Source organism: Oryctolagus cuniculus, chromosome 2 (genome assembly GCF_051225735.1).
Source record: "Oryctolagus cuniculus isolate XC-2025 breed Fujian yellow rabbit chromosome 2, ASM5122573v1, whole genome shotgun sequence".
NCBI lineage: Eukaryota > Metazoa > Chordata > Mammalia > Lagomorpha > Leporidae > Oryctolagus > Oryctolagus cuniculus.
Window position 1 is genome coordinate 122,366,910 of NC_142868.1, and position 15,090 is coordinate 122,381,999.

Consider the following 15,090-nt stretch of genomic DNA (forward strand, 5'->3'; position numbering starts at 1 on the left):
GACCCGATTGTCTGCTCGGTCCACTGTCTCCCCCCTAATCTAGACTACGCCAGGTGCTCACAGTCAGGCTCATCTCTCCCTCGGGAACACTGGACCGCAAGTGGGCGTTGGACGAGGAGTTAATGGGCTCCATTCTCAGCCTTAAGGCGGTGGTGGCCAGGGTGGTTCTGAGACTCACCCTTGATGGAACAGGGACATAAGCCTCAGCCGTTTTAGAGTTCTTGTTACCCCCCCACTTCCGTGCCTTCTTTCAGGTCAGTTCCACCCCCCCCCCTGCATTCTTCCCCAGGCTGGAAGCAGGTGGGTCAAACCTGAAGAACCAGTATGGAGAAGCCCATCTCTGCCTACTGTCCCCCTACCCCCACCCCTAGCCCACCTAAAATACTAAAGGGCCCAGCCTGCTGGGGCCCAGGCCTCTGCCTTGTGTTCGCTCTGTGAGCCTGATGGCAGTGGGTCGACCTCTGCAGATTTACTTTCTCTGAATAAATTTTGTCTGGCTGCGAGTTCACGTTCTGTCTCTTCTCTGTTCTGCACCCTTTGCCTAACATTTTGGTGTTTGAGAAGGCACCAATCTGCCTAACATCTCCCTTCCCCACCAACCCCCACAAAGAAAGCAAACATCTGCCGCCTGGCTTTTGTCCTCTTTGGCACAGACCATCTAAGGGCGGAGGGCCCAATCCAGGCAGAAACGGGACTTGGCGCTTTGTGCTGTGGCCTGGCCTGTTGCAGCTGCATGAGTGGCTGCCAATCAGTCGTCCCTGGCACACTTGAGAACCCCGGAGTCTGCTTCACTCGGATTCAAGGATTGGTTCGACAGATGTTTATTGAAAGTGTACCATGTGCAGAGCACCCCAGCCCCTCCCCCAGGAGAATGTGAAAGGGTACCTTTTACTGTCCCTGAGGCTCAGCTCCCAGGAGCAGGCCGACCTCTCTAGACCCCAGCAGTCAGGGAGGACCCCCTGCCATTCCTGGAGGCCTCTGGGTGGGGGCCTTCAGGACCCTTCCTCTCTCCCAAGGTTTCTCATGCAAGGGCTGGGGAGAGTTGGAGAGAGGGAGACAGGAGACAGGGAGACAGCTCAAGGTGCGACATGGCCAGGAGCAAAGGTGGATGTGTACCTGGCCCTCAGGGCTTGGTGGGGAAGAGCAGGCAGGTGAGCCCCCAGCTGCCACAGTGCCTGTCCACAAGGGGCAGGGGGCGCTGCTGGTAGTGCTGGACCTTGGCCACCACGGAGGAGAAGAGCTGTGCAGGGAGACAGGCTCTGGTGAGCCCCTTAAACCTCGTGTGTGAGAAACTTCCTGAGGCAATGGCATGGCTCTGGCCAGGGGGCTCGTGCACATTTGTTTAGATATTGTCCTTCCTGTTTGTCCCATGAAGCTCCAGTTCCAGCTGCCTGATTGCAGTTTTCCTTTAACCGTGCCCATGGGCAGGCACGCTGCTGGCCAGGCTCAGAGTCCAAGGAAACAACTTCAGGCCCCGCTCTGCCCTGGCTCTCTGGTGTGGGCTGACTGCAAATGCTGGGGTGCAATGCTGAGTTAGTAGACAAGAGCCTGGACAACCTGGATCCTGCCCTTCTCCCAGCTGGATTCATTCTAGGTACAAACACCCCCACCCCAACTGTGCAGCCTGAGCCATGGTGGGAGGAGGCCACCTCCCCCAGAGCAAGATGGGCCTCTCCCCAATGTGCCAAAGGTCTCGGGTGGAGTTCAGGGCTGTGGCCTTTGTCATTTTGACCCAGCCCAGGAAAACAAATGGAGTTTTCCCCTAGGCACATGCTTTTGGCTGGGCCCAAGGGGCTGCTCTGCTGGGCCAGGGCATAATGGCTCCTACCATCCAGGCTGCGGATGGGAATGTTGTAGACTGGGCCTCAGAGCACAGCCATGGTGAGGGGCTGGGAGCTGTAGGCCCCATCCTGCTCGGGAGAGCCCAGCTGTCTGGCCTTCAGCCCTGACCATGGGGTAGAGAACCGGCCGGCTGGCCCTCCTGCTCCTGCCAACTCATCCAGTCACGGCCTGGGAGCAGAAGGGATTTTAGAGAAGACCCGGGATCTGTGGCTGCCCACCTTGTGGAAGCAGAGCAGGGCACTCTCAACAGCCTGACGGTCTGAGTTGGTCGAGTACCAAGGCCGCCCCAGCAAGCCGCCATCCGCACCCGCGTGCACACGCACGCGCGCACACACACACACACACACACACACAGCTGCCGAGGGCACTGGGTCTGCCGGGGGAGCAGGAGCAGAGAACCCTGGTCCGCCCACCTCGCCCGAGTCCCATAGCAGAGCAGAGAGGCACAATGGCAGTGCTCCTCGCAGGGGCACCTGCCTCAGCCCGGGAGGGTCCCTGGGCGGGGAAGCTTGGCCTCTGCCCCCAGCTCCTCACCTCAGCAGCTGAGGTGCTGTGGGTGGAGGCTTCAGAGGGAAGAGACAGTCTCCTTCCTGCTGGAAGCAGCGATCCCGGAACGGGCGCTGGGAGGGGTTTTGGCAAAGGAAGTGAGTAGGGGATGGGGGCAGTTGTAGGCCTGAAGCCCAAAGCAGGGCACCTGGTGCTCCCCACCCGGCTAGGCCTCAAGTGACCTCCAAACGAGGAGTGATCTTGGGACACTGACTAGGGGCCTCCTGATTGGGTGCCGATGCTGGAAAATGCCCAAAACGCTCCCCTCGGGCCTGATCACAGCTGGACGTGGGCCCCAGGACTGCCCAGCTCATGCTGAAGGTGCCTGGACTCACCTTTGGAGGTGCTGCCCCCTGCTGCTGCCCCCTGGAACACAAGAGGTCTGGTCACAGCCGGCCTGCTGCCGGGGCTGAAGTCCCACCCTGAGCCCCCTCCTTCCCCCATTTCCAGCTCACTTCTCCCCCGACCACCAGCCTCTTCCATCCCGAGCTTCCTGAGGAGCTGTGGTGGGCTGCAGAGAGCAAACTGGGGAACAGAGCACAGGGGCTTAGCTCCCTCATGAGAAAGGGCCCAGTGAGCCCCGTACCCCAAGCCATCCCCTTCTTGCCACCACTGCCAGCACCCTGGGACAATGCAAGAAGGTCACATCCCAGGGTCTGGGCTGGGGAAGCCTGAGCTGCTCCTCTCTCTCTCTCATATGTGTAAACTGGATTGGGTCACTCCCCTGGGAGCATCAGGCCTAGGGAGCTCAGATCCCAAGTCAAGGCTGAGACTGAAACAGAGAGGGCAGGCTGCGCTCAGCTGGGTGCCGGGTGAGGAAGCCCAGGCGTGCTGAGAACAGCTGCAGAGGCCTGCTGTGAGTCCTTCCAGCTGGAGAGAGACCCCACCCAGGCCATGCTCCAGGGGTCACCTCCCTGGTTGATGCAGCTTAGGTCAGCCTGGACCAAAGGCGGAAGTGTGGCTGTCCACACAGGTGTCCGAAGGCCAATGTGTGACTGTAGGGTGGGGAGAGGAGAAAGGGAAGAAGACGGAGCCAGGAGTGTGTGGCGTTGCGGGCAGCTGACAGTCTCAGGGCCAGGGTGGGTCTGGAGTGGAAGGAGACGCTCACCTGGGCCCGGCTCAAGCCCCAGGTAGAGGTCCTCTTCGGGTTCCTTTGGAGGGCCTGGGCCCTGGGGAGGGGTGTGTGGGGCCATGGGTTTGACCAGCAGTGGGGCTCAGCTTAGGGTAGGGAGGGCTCCAGCAGTGAGGGCAGGACTGAGTAGGGCACTGCCTGCCCACAAGGCACCTCTCTTTCTGGGAGCCAGCGTGGTGACGAAGATGCTCCTCTGTATGAGCGGGGTCCCTTCAGAGGCTCCCGCAGGCCCCAGCTCTCAGCGAATGTGGCTTTCAGGAAGGAACGCTTGGGACAACTGGCTTACGCCTACCAGGGGCCTGTGGCAGACGAGGGGCTGTGCCCTGGGCCTTGTGCCTTGGTTTTAGGGGTATCTCCTTGCCTTAGGGCCCCACCCCGACAACTTCCTAGCCGGAACTCTAAAATGTGCACTGCGGCTGGAAGGGCCACTCCCCACTCTCTGGGAGGAAAGGGAAGGACCAGCCAGTCACGAACAGCAGGGCGGGGGAGGGAGCTCAGCGACACGACACGGAGGCTGCAGAGTGAAGGGTTCTCAGTGTGGCTCTGAGGGGCTCCCTGAGCCGTCTTCATCCGCTGGCCCACCACATGCCTGGCTTGACCTCCCAGCCCATTTGCCAGACTTGCTGCCAGGTGACTTCAGGCTGCTCCAAAATTAAAGTCACCCTCAAGGTCATTCAGGTTTACCAACCACTGGGTAGGAGGCGGCTTCCCTCCCTGGGGCCTCTTGTGTTGGCTCCCTGTCCTGACACAGGGGGAGGTCTCTGCTCAGCCAGGGCAGCGGTGACACGGATGGAACTGGAGACAGGTAGCCCGACGCGGCCCTGCAGGAAGGGTGAGGGCCCTTAGGAAGGACAGAGGCCCCACCAGGGGCAGGACAGGGCAGGGGGGTCAGGGACAGTGCTTCTGGGTGATCGTAAGCATAGTAGTCCATGTTTCCTCATTGGCACTGCCCACCTTAGGGGACTGGCAGGTAGGAGAGGGCCCAGCTGGGGGGATGCAAGGCAGCCTCACCTAGCTCTGCCCCCCTAAGGGGAGGACTCCCCTTTCCAGGGTGGAGAGGAAGGGTGGCCCCCTTACCTTGCTTCCCAACGATGGGCTCCTGTGTCCTGACCACCTGTAGGTTCATGGCTGCCTTCAGCTGTGGACACAGTGGGACCAGTGAGGGAGGTTGGGGGAGGGGAGCTGAGCAGGGGGGAGCGCAAGGATGGGGGGCAGAGGTGTGGAGGGCCGTGGGCATCTGTGCAGTTTCCAAAACCCACACCACAGCACTCGGGGAGGTGTGCACAAGAGGCGGTGCTGCTTGCCTGGATATTTTTCTTTTATTCCCACATAATGTATGATGAAAGCAGTAGCTTTCAAAGGCCGCAGCCAGGGAATGGAATGGTGGGAATGGAACGGCTGCACAGCGAGGGCTTCTGAGGCCCCAGAGTCTGGGTGAGGGACAGCAGAGCCCGCTCCCGGTGGTGGCGGTGGCACAAGGCCGGCTGAGAGGCCCAGCCAGGCGACGAAGGCTCCACACGCCTGGGAACGGCTCTCTGGCTCTCCAGCTCTCCGCTCTCCAGAGCAGACAGGGGCCTTTTGAATGCAAATACGGGCTTGTAGTAAAGTAGACTCTGCTAGGATCTACTCAGCGGGAAAGGGCAGCCTGGGGAGGGAGGGGCTGGTGGGGGGGTGCTCCTCACCACAGGTCCGAGGCAGTGCGGGCTGTTCCTGACTTGGGCCCAGGGGGCCAGAGGGATCTGGAAAAGACCACGTGCGTCGTGGGCTGCTGGGTTCCTCCCCCAGCCTCAGCCTCCATCTCCTCCTCCCTCTCCGGCTCCCCTGCCTTATTGGCTCCCTGACAGCCCCGTCTCCATGGCAACAGGAGGTGGCCAGCTTCCCAGCCCCCACCGGGCACCTCCGCCCTGGCACTCCTGCCCGGCCTGAATTTGTGCTGGGCTCTCAGAGGGGGACCATGTGAGGCCTCCGGCTCTCCCTCTGTTGCCTGGGATACGGCACCTCACAGGCCCCTCTCCCCTTCCCACACTCCTTCCTCCTTCCTCCCTCCCTCTCTCCCCTCTCCCTTCAGCCCTGTCCCCATGCCCAGCACAGAGGTGGTGGAGGCGCAGGCAGAGGAAGCAGAGGTGAGGCCTGTGCTCTCTTCCCTGGTGGGGACCCTCAGGCCCTGCCCAAGCACCCACCCTCCCTCCTTCTTGTTCCCCAGCCCTCACCCAGGTACAAGGAGCCCTCCTCGGTACCAGCAAGGTGGGCAGGGGCCAGACGGAGGGGCAGAGCCTCACATGGCAGCAGCTCATATTTGTCCTCCTCCTCTTCCTCCTGCTGGGCCTCCAAGAAGGGACGCTGAGTACAGGGAGGCTCCTCCAGACCAGGACTCCCGGCCCGGCCTCAGCAGCTGGACTTACCCCCCACACACACACCCTCCCCCTTTCCAGGCCCCTGGAGCAGCTGAAGAGCTGGGCTGGCGGCATCTTCTTTCCAAGCTGGAGAGTCTGGACAGACAGGCTGGCCTCACCTCCTCCCAGCACACAGGCCTGACTCTCCCCAGAATAAACCACCATCTGCACTTGACCTTGGGCTTCAGTCCTTCACTCAGAGGCACCCCTTGTGATGGGCACTCGCTACAGGGTAGCAGGCCAGTGAGGTAGGCATTCTGGAAGACAGAAGGCCTCCCAGCTAGCTGCCTGTGCCACCTATGCCAGTCCCTGGCCCCTGCACCCCATGTTGGACCTAGGCAGGTGGAAGAACCAGGCGCTGGTGACTTAGTGGTGCTGGACTCTGGTGAGCAGGAGCTACCTATCCAGAGGTACCTGAGGGAAACCCAGCTCGTAGTGGCCTACCCTGCCACTTGCCGGTGCCTCTTGGGGGTGGGCCACAACCTGCAAGCAGACTCTAGTCAACTGTGCCCAAGGAACCCCTGAGGTTATGCAAGCCAGACACTGCACTCCAGGAGCCCTGAGCAATGAGACTACGATTGGGGGCCAGGCGGTGACACAGAGCAGCAGGGCAGCAGCAGGAGGCTGGGAGAGAGCTAGGGCCCAGGAGGGCACAGCTGGACAGGTCGGTGCCCTGAGAAGCCAGGGGTGGGGAGCCCCAGTGCTGCTGAGGCGGGGGTGGGGGGCACTTGAATGCTCTCACTGGGCGGGGAGGCCGGGGCAGAGTCAGCCCAGCTCCTAGGATGGCCTTGTCCTGCAAAGAACGGGTGCGGGGTGGAGACCAAAGAGGGGGCGGCAGGATAGAGAGGAGCCCAAGGGCTCACCAGGGCTTGATCCTACTGAGCTTGTCCTGTAAAGAGCCAGAGAGGGAGTGGAGGCAGGGGCCAGTGCAACTGGGAGGCCTCTCCCTGCCCACAGTCGTGGGCCCCAGGTTCCAGTCTCACCACGGCAGAGGTAGAGGTGCAGTGCCTCCTTGGGACCTGGATCCACCATAAACAGCCTGCAGACAGAGACAGCCCCACTGTCCCTGTGATTTGCATCTCTAAGCACCAGGAAGGTGGGTCTACAGCTTCCTATCCCAGATCAGCCTTTCCCTGAACACTCCCAGGGCCTAGCCCCAGCTTTCCTGGAGCCCTCCCCTCACCCCCAGGCCTGCTTCCCCCAGCTATGGTCTCCAGGCTCTGCCTCGGGAAGAGCTAAGCTGGCCCAGGGCTCACAGCTCTATGCTGCCTTTCCCAGTTCACCAACAACAGAAAGTTAACGCACAGATCCGATTAGAAATGGCAGCTGTGGGGTGGCCACCATGGTACATGGGTTAAGTCACCGCCTGTTGCACTGGCATCCATATGGGTGCATGTTAGAGTCCTGGCTGTTCCACTTCTAATCTAGCTCTCTGCTAACGTGCCTAGGAAAGCGGTGGAAGATGCTGCACCCAAATGTGTGACCCAGATGAAGCTCCTGGCTCAGCCCTGGCTGTTGTGGCCATTTGGGAAGTGAACCAGTGGATGAAAACTCTTTCTCTCCCCCCCACTCTAACTCTGCCTTTCAAATAAATAACTTTTAAAAACAAAGGAAGAAAGAAAAGAACTGGGGGGCATGCAGGCCCTTTTCTTTTTCTTTTCTTTTTTTAAAGATTTATTTATTTATTTGAAAATCGGAGTTATAGAGAGTGAGGAAGAGAGGCAGAGAGAGAGGTCTTCCATCTGCTGGTTCACTCCCCAATTGGCTGCAATGGCCAAAGCTGTGCAGATCTGAAGCCAGGAGCCAGGTGCTTCTTCCGGGTGTCCCACATGGGTGCAGGGGCCCAAGGACTTGGGCCATCTTCTACTGCTTTCCTAGGCCATAGCAGAGAGCTGGATCCAAAGTGGAGCAGCCAGGACTCGAACCAGTGCCCATATGGGTTGCCAGCACTGCAGGCAGCAGCTTAACCCACTATACCACAGCACTAGCCCCAGGCCCTTTTCTTAGCCCCTTCACTACAGTTGTCATTTTCTGTGGATCAGAAATTAGTGATCAAGGAAAAGAAGGTTAGCAAAAAGCTAAGAAATGGGCTGTGACATTCAACGTGACAGCTGCCACTTCTGATGGATGAATTTATGCAGTGGGTATTTAGCGAACATCCACTGCAGACGAGACATTGTTCCAGGTGCTGAAGGTGCTGTAGCAAAACTAAACTGGCAGGCATTTCACATATATTTCCTCATTGCATTCTCAAAATAACCTGATGATGCAAGTATTGATTTTATCCCTGCTTTTCAAATGAGGAGACCAAGGGTTAGTCAGCGCCAACCGCCACACACCAGAAACTGCGGGGCTTACACAACAGAAATTTCACTTTCTAGTAGTCTGAGATGAAGGTGCCACGAGGGTTGGTTGCTCATGCAGCCTCTCTCTGGCTTGTGCACAGCTGCCTTCTCCCTGTGTCCTCACATGACCTATTGCCTGCAGGCAGACAGCAGCCCTGGGGACGCTTCCTCTTCTGTGAAAGTTTTATTTTCATCGTATTCGAAAGGCAGGTAAAGAAACACACACAAACATCTTCCATCTGCTGGTTCCTTCTCCAAACGCTCACAATAGCCAACAGCCCAGAGCCCAGAACTCAATCTGAATCTCCCATCACCTTCTGCTTCCCAGGTGCGTATTAGCAGAAAGCTGGAATCGCAAGTAGAGCCGCGACTTGAACCCAGATAGTCTGATATGGGATGTGGGCATCCTAACGCTCAGCCAAATGCCCACCCCTCTTCCTCTTCTTACAAAGATACTGGATTAGGGCTCCCTCTCGTGACCCCTTTAACCTTACCACCTCCCCTGAAGCTCTGCCTTTAAGTGCAGCCATATTGGGTGGGTGGAGCTTCCACACACAAGTGGGGAGAGAGGGTGCGGGGACACAGCTCAGTCTCCCAGAGGTTGAGTAACTTTCCCAAGGTCCTGCTAGAGACAACCTTCAGTCTGCGGTGTGCCTGGCCCAGAGCCTGTTTGCTAACCAGGGAACATCTAGCACCTCCTGTAGGGTCGTGTGGACCCTCCTGCTGGGGATAGCATTAGGCTCATCGGGACTCAAGCCTCCTTAAGCAGCTGCCTGTGACTTCCAGAGGCTCCGTCCCTCCAGTGAATTTTAGATGCCTGACTTCTGAGAAGCGCTGGGGGAAAACGGAGGACAAGGGTCCTGGTAACTAACTCTGCTTAACCCAGAGTGCGTATGTGAGGACAACACACCAGGGCCTGTGAGACCATGTAGGGCCCTGGGCCTCTCTCGTGCTTGTGACCTTGTGCTTGTGACCTCTGGCTGCCGGGCCAGAGGCGGCGTGAAGCCCGTGTGTCTGTGTCCTTGGGGGCCACAAGGTTGGGCCACTGCTGGCACAGCCTTAAGAGAAGACCAGCTGGCTCCTGGGACCTGCAGGCAAAGGGACACTTAGGAAGCCCTAAGGAGTCATTGTGCTGGCTTAACAGGGAGCCCAGGCAGCAGAGAGGGAAAAACGAGAGTCAGGGACTGGGCCCAGTCCCCCACCCCACAGCTGCCCTTTCTTCCATGTTCGGTGTGTAAGGCAAGGGGCGACTTCCCTCACCCAGGAGGACCTCCCAGTGGGCCAGAGTGAGAAGGCGGCTCTGGTCACCACCTCACTCCATGACAAATCTGAAAATAAGTTCCCCAGGCCCCACCACTATCTCCTCCCTCTGCTCAGGTCTTTGCATAGGCAAATGCCACAGCTGGGAAAATGCAAGGCCCCAGGCAGCGGATGCACTCCACCTGTGCCATCTGGGCAGGGGCATGGCCTGCACAGACCTGGGGGAGGGGGCCTGCTTCAGTGGCTGTGCCTCCCGCCAGTCACAAAAGTACATTTGGTCATCCTCTTTCCCCATCTTTGGCATCAGATTGGTTTGAATATGCCACAAATATTCCCTCGGGATGAATTCCTAGAAGTACAATTATTAGAAACTCACACTGAGGTCAGTGGTGTAGTGGGCTAAGCCTCTGCCTGCTGCACTGGCATCTCATATGGGTACCAGTTCAAGTCCTGGCTGCTCCACTTTTGATCCAGCTCTCTGCTCTGGCCTAAGAAAGCAGTGAAAGATGGCTCAAATGTTTGGGCCCCTGCTTCCACATGGGAGACCCGGAGGAAGCTCCTGGCTCTGGGCTTTGGATTGGCCCAACTCCAGCTGTTGTGTCCAGTTGGGGAGTGAACCAGTGGATAGAGGACCTTTTCTCTGTCTCTCCCTCTGGCTGCCTATAACTCTACCTCTCAAATAAATAAATAAAATCTTTTTTTAAAAAAATCACATTTTAAAATATTTATCTGAGAGAGACAGATAGAGATCTCCCATTCACTGGTTCACTCTCCAAATGCTCACAACAGTCAAGACTGGGCTAGTCAGGGGCCTGTAACTCAATCCAGGTCTCTCCACATGGGTGGCAGGGACCCACCCACTAGCGCCATCACTGCTGCTTCCCAGGGTCTGCGTGAGCAGGAAGTTGGAATTAGAACCAGGTCTGAAACCCAGCCATTCCCTCGTAGGAAACAAGTGTTCCGATCAGCATCTTTTTTTAAAAAAAGATTTATTTATTTATTTGAAAGTCAAAGTTACACAGAGACAGAAAGAGAGGCAGAGCGAGAGAGGTCTTCCATGCAATGGTTCACTCCCCAATTGGCCGCAATGGCCGGAGCTGTGCGGATCCGAAGCCAGGAGCCAGGAGCTGTGCGGATCCGAAGCCAGGAGCCAGGAGCCAGGAGCCTCTTTTGGGTCTCCCATGCAGTTGCAGAGGCCCAAGCACCTGGGCCATCCTCCACTGCTTTCCCAGGTCATAGCAGAGAGCTGGATCAAAAGTGGAGCAGCTGGGACTTGAACCGGCGTCCATATGGGATGCCCCTACCAATCAGCATCTTAACTGCTAGGCCAAAGGTCTGCCCCTCTTATTAGTGTCTTGATAGGTCAGTCCATACAGGGTTTCAACTTACTCTAAAATAAATAAGTAAGCAGAAAAGTGCCCAAAGCACATTAAATGAATGACTTCACTAGCAGAACTTGAATAGCACTATAAAATAATCAACATAGGTAGTGTCCAGTCCCTGTGACAGGCTGCTGGGGAACTGATGAGAGTCAAGGGGCCATTTTGTGCACTGTCACTGTGACGTCATGGTGTCTCTGAATCACAATGTTCCCATTATCTGACTCTAGACACACCGCAGAAACATCAGTGAGATCAGAGGTTGGTAGCTGCTTGCTAGACTAGAACGGACAAGTACATCACCGCAGGATGTGCAGCTGCACCCCGAGAAGCCCAGATTAAGTCCTTGTGAATCTGTTCACAGGACGCCAGCAGTGGGCCGATTCTTCACTGTGTCCTCGGTCACCTCGATCCCACCCAGGACCCCACAGCAGGTCCCATCCTGCTTCTACCTAAAGAATATATATTTGGGAGGACCGGTGCCGTGGCACAGCTGGTTAAGTTGCCACCTGCAGCATTAGCTCCCATGTGGGTGCCAGTTCAAGTCCCAGTGGCTCCACTTGTGATCCAGATCCCTGCTCATGCACCTAAGAAGCACAAGATGGCCCAAGCCCTTGGGTCCCTGCCATCCATGGGGGAGACCTGGACGAAGCTCCTGGCTCCTGGCTTCGGCCTGGCCCAGCCCTGGCTGTTGTAACCATTTGGGGGAGTGAACCAGAAGATGGAAGCTCGCTCTCTCTGTCTCTCGCTTTCTCTCTGTAACTCTTACAAATAAATACAAACATTCAAATGAATACATTTAAAAAAAAAAAACTCTAAAAAAGAACATATTTTTTTTGAAAAAGGGACATTTCTCTCATTTTAAAGATTTATTCATTTCATTTATTGGAGAGATGGACAGACATTAAAAAAAATCTCTCATCCACTGGTTCACTCCCCAAATGCCTGTAACAGCCAGGGCTGGGCCAGGCCAAAATCAGGAGCCCAGAGCTTCATCCGGGTCTCCCATGTGGGTGATGGGCTCAAGCCCTTGAGTCATCACTGCTGCTTCCCAGGGCGCAGTCAGCTGGGCACTGGGAGTGGACCTGGGACCAACACTCGGGCACACTCCCATGTGGATGCAGGCATCTCAAGGGGCATCTTAACTGCTGTATCAAATGCCCACCCTGTACAGAATTTTTTAAAAAAATTTATTTTCATCTACTAGAAAGGCAGAAAAACAGAGATCTTCCACTTAATAACTCACTCCCCAAATGCCAAAGCCAGGCTGAGGCCAAAAGTGCAGAAGTCAATCCAGGTCTCTCGTGTGGGTGGCAGGAAGCTAAGTACCCCCCTGCTGCCTCCCAGGGTGCATACTAGCACGAAGCTGGATTGGGAGAGGGGCCAGGACGCAAACCCAGGCACTCTGGTATGGGATGTGGGAGTCCAAGTGGGGGTCTTAACCACTGAGCCAAATGCTTATCCCAGAATATTTTTAATAACCTATTTTTCAGCCTAAACCAGCAAGAGCCAGGTTCTCTCCTACTCTGCCTGAACAAGTCTAATCCAGAGACGCAGTGGCAGCCTCAGTGGGATCACCAACAGGGAGACAGGTGTGGGTGTCTCCTGAGAAGGTGGGGCTGGGTAGAACTAGAGTTTTATATTTATATATAAATATGTATTTCTATTTCTCTACTTTTATGACTTTTTAATGAAATGCATGGATCACTTTTACAATTAGGTAAGTCGATCATGACAGATAGAAAGGGTGGTGTCCTGGATTTCCAATATGAGGAAGTACAGGGGGATTGTGCACTGGGGAAGGCGGCCCCTGGGAGAGGGAGGCCCGGCCATGGGCGTGTCACGGCGGTGAGGGCTGCTGCAGGACAGCCAGGCTCCCTTAGCCAGCAAAGTCGGGGAAGAGGAGGAAAATCGCAAAGGGTGCTACTGACGCAAGGGTGCTTCTCCAGGGTGGGGGGAACCCACAGGGCCTAGTGGCAGTTTAGCTGAGGGTAGAAAGGGTGAGGGAGAACTTTCTGAAGTTCTAACATGAAGTTAGGACCAAGTGGGTGGCATGGAGACAGGGAGAGGAGAGCCAGGGTAGACCAGGAGGCCCTGCAAGGGGTAAGCAGCCCTGGGTCCTCAGGATATTTTTGCCAGAGCAGGTGGTTGAGTTCAAGGCCCAAGACATTCCTGGCGGATGGGCCAGAGGCCATCTGAATTCTGCAGGGCGGAGTTCAAGTTCCCATCAAGGACAATTCTGGAGGAAGGCAGTTGGTTTGGGGACACGGGGCTGGTTTAGCACAGCCTGGCCGCTGCCCACCCAGGCCTCTGACTCAGCTTACTGGGGTGACAGCTGCGATGGGTGATGGAGGGCCAACAGACGGAGGGACTGACCACTTCCAGAGGGCTCCTTGGCCCTGGCCCTCCCTGGTGTGCTGCCATTTATGGCTGCAGCTTCAGAGGTCTGTGACAGGGCCTCCCTCCACTCCCCTGAACGTGGGCAGAAAGCCTCTCATGCCTGTGTTTTCCTGGCTTGCACTGCTCTAGCTGGGTCAGGTCCTCCCAGGGGCAGCTGCCACTCCTGCCAGGGCGGTGCACTTCCGTCCCATTCACCCGCATGCCCTGCCCTGTTCCCAACCTTTGCCCGTGTCCCAGCTCTGCCTAAAACACTAGGGCGACTCCCACGCTCCCTGAACGGAGAGGCCACGTGCACCTTGTGCCTCGCAAAATCACACCCAGCCTGCTTTCCCGTGGGGCCCTGCCATTGTTTCCCAGGGACTCACTCACATCACTCTCTGCAGCTCCAGGGTGAGGGGGCTCGGCGGCCCCTTCTGCATCCTGCTGACCTAAGGACATTTCAGGTGGAAGAAACTGAGATCCTTACTCAATCCTTAACAAGGTTCTGAAAGATAGCAACAGAGTAAACAGGGGTGAAAAAGCACTCTTCCACATGGGACCATACTTCTAACAATTCAACAACAACAAAGCGACCCAGGCAGCCTCCCCTCCCCCGCCCCAGCCCTCCTCAGCTGTCTTTTAGCTTGAGCCTATGGCCCAGATTCTACAGAGAGAGCGCGCCAGCAGGTGACCCAGTGGTGGGGGAGCCAAGGACAGGAGGCAGCAGGTAGGGGAGTCGGGGTTGCAAACACACAGACCGATTGATCCATGGCTTCCTTCAACCCTTTCCAGCCCCACCCCCACCCTGTCAGGCTCCATGGGAGGGGGGGGGCTGCACTCTTGTCATTATTCTGCAGCTCTTTGCCCCTATTCAGCAGGCCCCAGCATAGGAGGTAATCTTTCCACCGTGGCGGGGAGGGGGATGGGGGGGAGTTGGGGCAGCCCCCAGCCCCCACCCTCAAGACCCCCACTTTAATTAAATCCACAGGTTTGTTTCACAGCTAGAACTAGACGCCCACATGTGCCTGAAGGCTGTATAAACTGGCAGCCACTGTGTCCTGCGGGTTCACGTCACAGCCCAAACCCAGGCCCCAGCCCACAGCTGGCACCCAGCGGGCCCTCGATCAGTATTTGTGGAAGCTGCCTATTCAAGCGGCACTCATCGTCACTGCCTGCTCAGAGCCCGCCTCCCCACATATCCTTGGTCTCTCGTCTTCGAAAGGCCCATGTCTTGTTCCTTTCCTGTCCATATGTCACCAACCACCAGGCCCAGACGTGGGCACCATGCCCTGGGGGACTCCTCTGTCTGCAGAAAACAAGCCCCTTCTCTGAGTGCAGTCCTTTCCTCCATCTGCCTTCCTGAGGGGGCACCCACTCCTCCCCCACCCTCCCAGTCACCTAACGTGGCCCTGCCTGGACTTCCTCCTATGGTTCAGCACCCAGAGCCTTGCATCTCCCGCTCCCACGGCTTCCCTCTGGTTCCCTTCTCCCAGGAGAGGTCAGGAAAACAGGCTCAGTTTCTACCCTTCCCCCTTCACTCAGCAAAGACCAGACACTGCAGCTGACGGATGTGTCTCCATCCCCACATCCTTCCTGGAGGGGCGTGGAGGCCCCCGAGATCACCGTCCCCACCTTTTATCAACGGAAGAGGCGAGACGAAAGAGGCGATGGACGCTGGGCCTGGAGCCAAGGGCATCTAATTATGCACACAGGGCCAAAGCCAGCAGGCAGTCCTCTCGCCCTGCTCCCAGGCCACGGTAGGAACCTGAGCAGTCGCTCCACGGGAGAGGGCGACCCCTGGCGGTCACGAGGAG

At 57.2% G+C, this 15,090-nt stretch overlaps 1 protein-coding gene and 2 long non-coding RNA genes across 3 annotated transcripts in view; 1 reads left to right on the top strand and 2 right to left on the bottom strand.

The window, feature by feature from the left end:
- Positions 1 to 508, top strand: part of LOC127490301 (uncharacterized) — a 50,928-nt gene extending 50,420 nt beyond the window's left edge. The window contains exon 4 of the long non-coding RNA XR_016229252.1: positions 255 to 508. This is a non-coding gene — a long non-coding RNA (uncharacterized LOC127490301). The remainder of the gene's footprint in view (positions 1 to 254) is intronic.
- A 303-nt stretch (positions 509 to 811) lies between these two features.
- Positions 812 to 6,169, bottom strand: SH2D6 (SH2 domain containing 6). The gene is given in 9 exon segments (XM_089327058.1): positions 812 to 1,334; positions 1,336 to 1,910; positions 2,019 to 2,371; positions 2,724 to 2,754; positions 2,844 to 2,913; positions 4,192 to 4,341; positions 4,598 to 4,658; positions 5,731 to 5,875; positions 6,143 to 6,169. Coding segments are annotated over 9 exon segments (1,623 nt in total). The 3' UTR covers positions 812 to 1,123.
- Positions 6,170 to 10,769: 4,600 nt separating this feature from the next.
- On the bottom strand, positions 10,770 to 15,046 carry LOC149128032 (uncharacterized). The gene is made up of 3 exons (XR_016229253.1): positions 14,909 to 15,046; positions 13,667 to 13,781; positions 10,770 to 10,908 (listed from the first exon to the last, which is right to left on the bottom strand). It is a non-coding gene; the product is annotated as an uncharacterized LOC149128032 (long non-coding RNA).
- Positions 15,047 to 15,090: the final 44 nt, after the last annotated feature.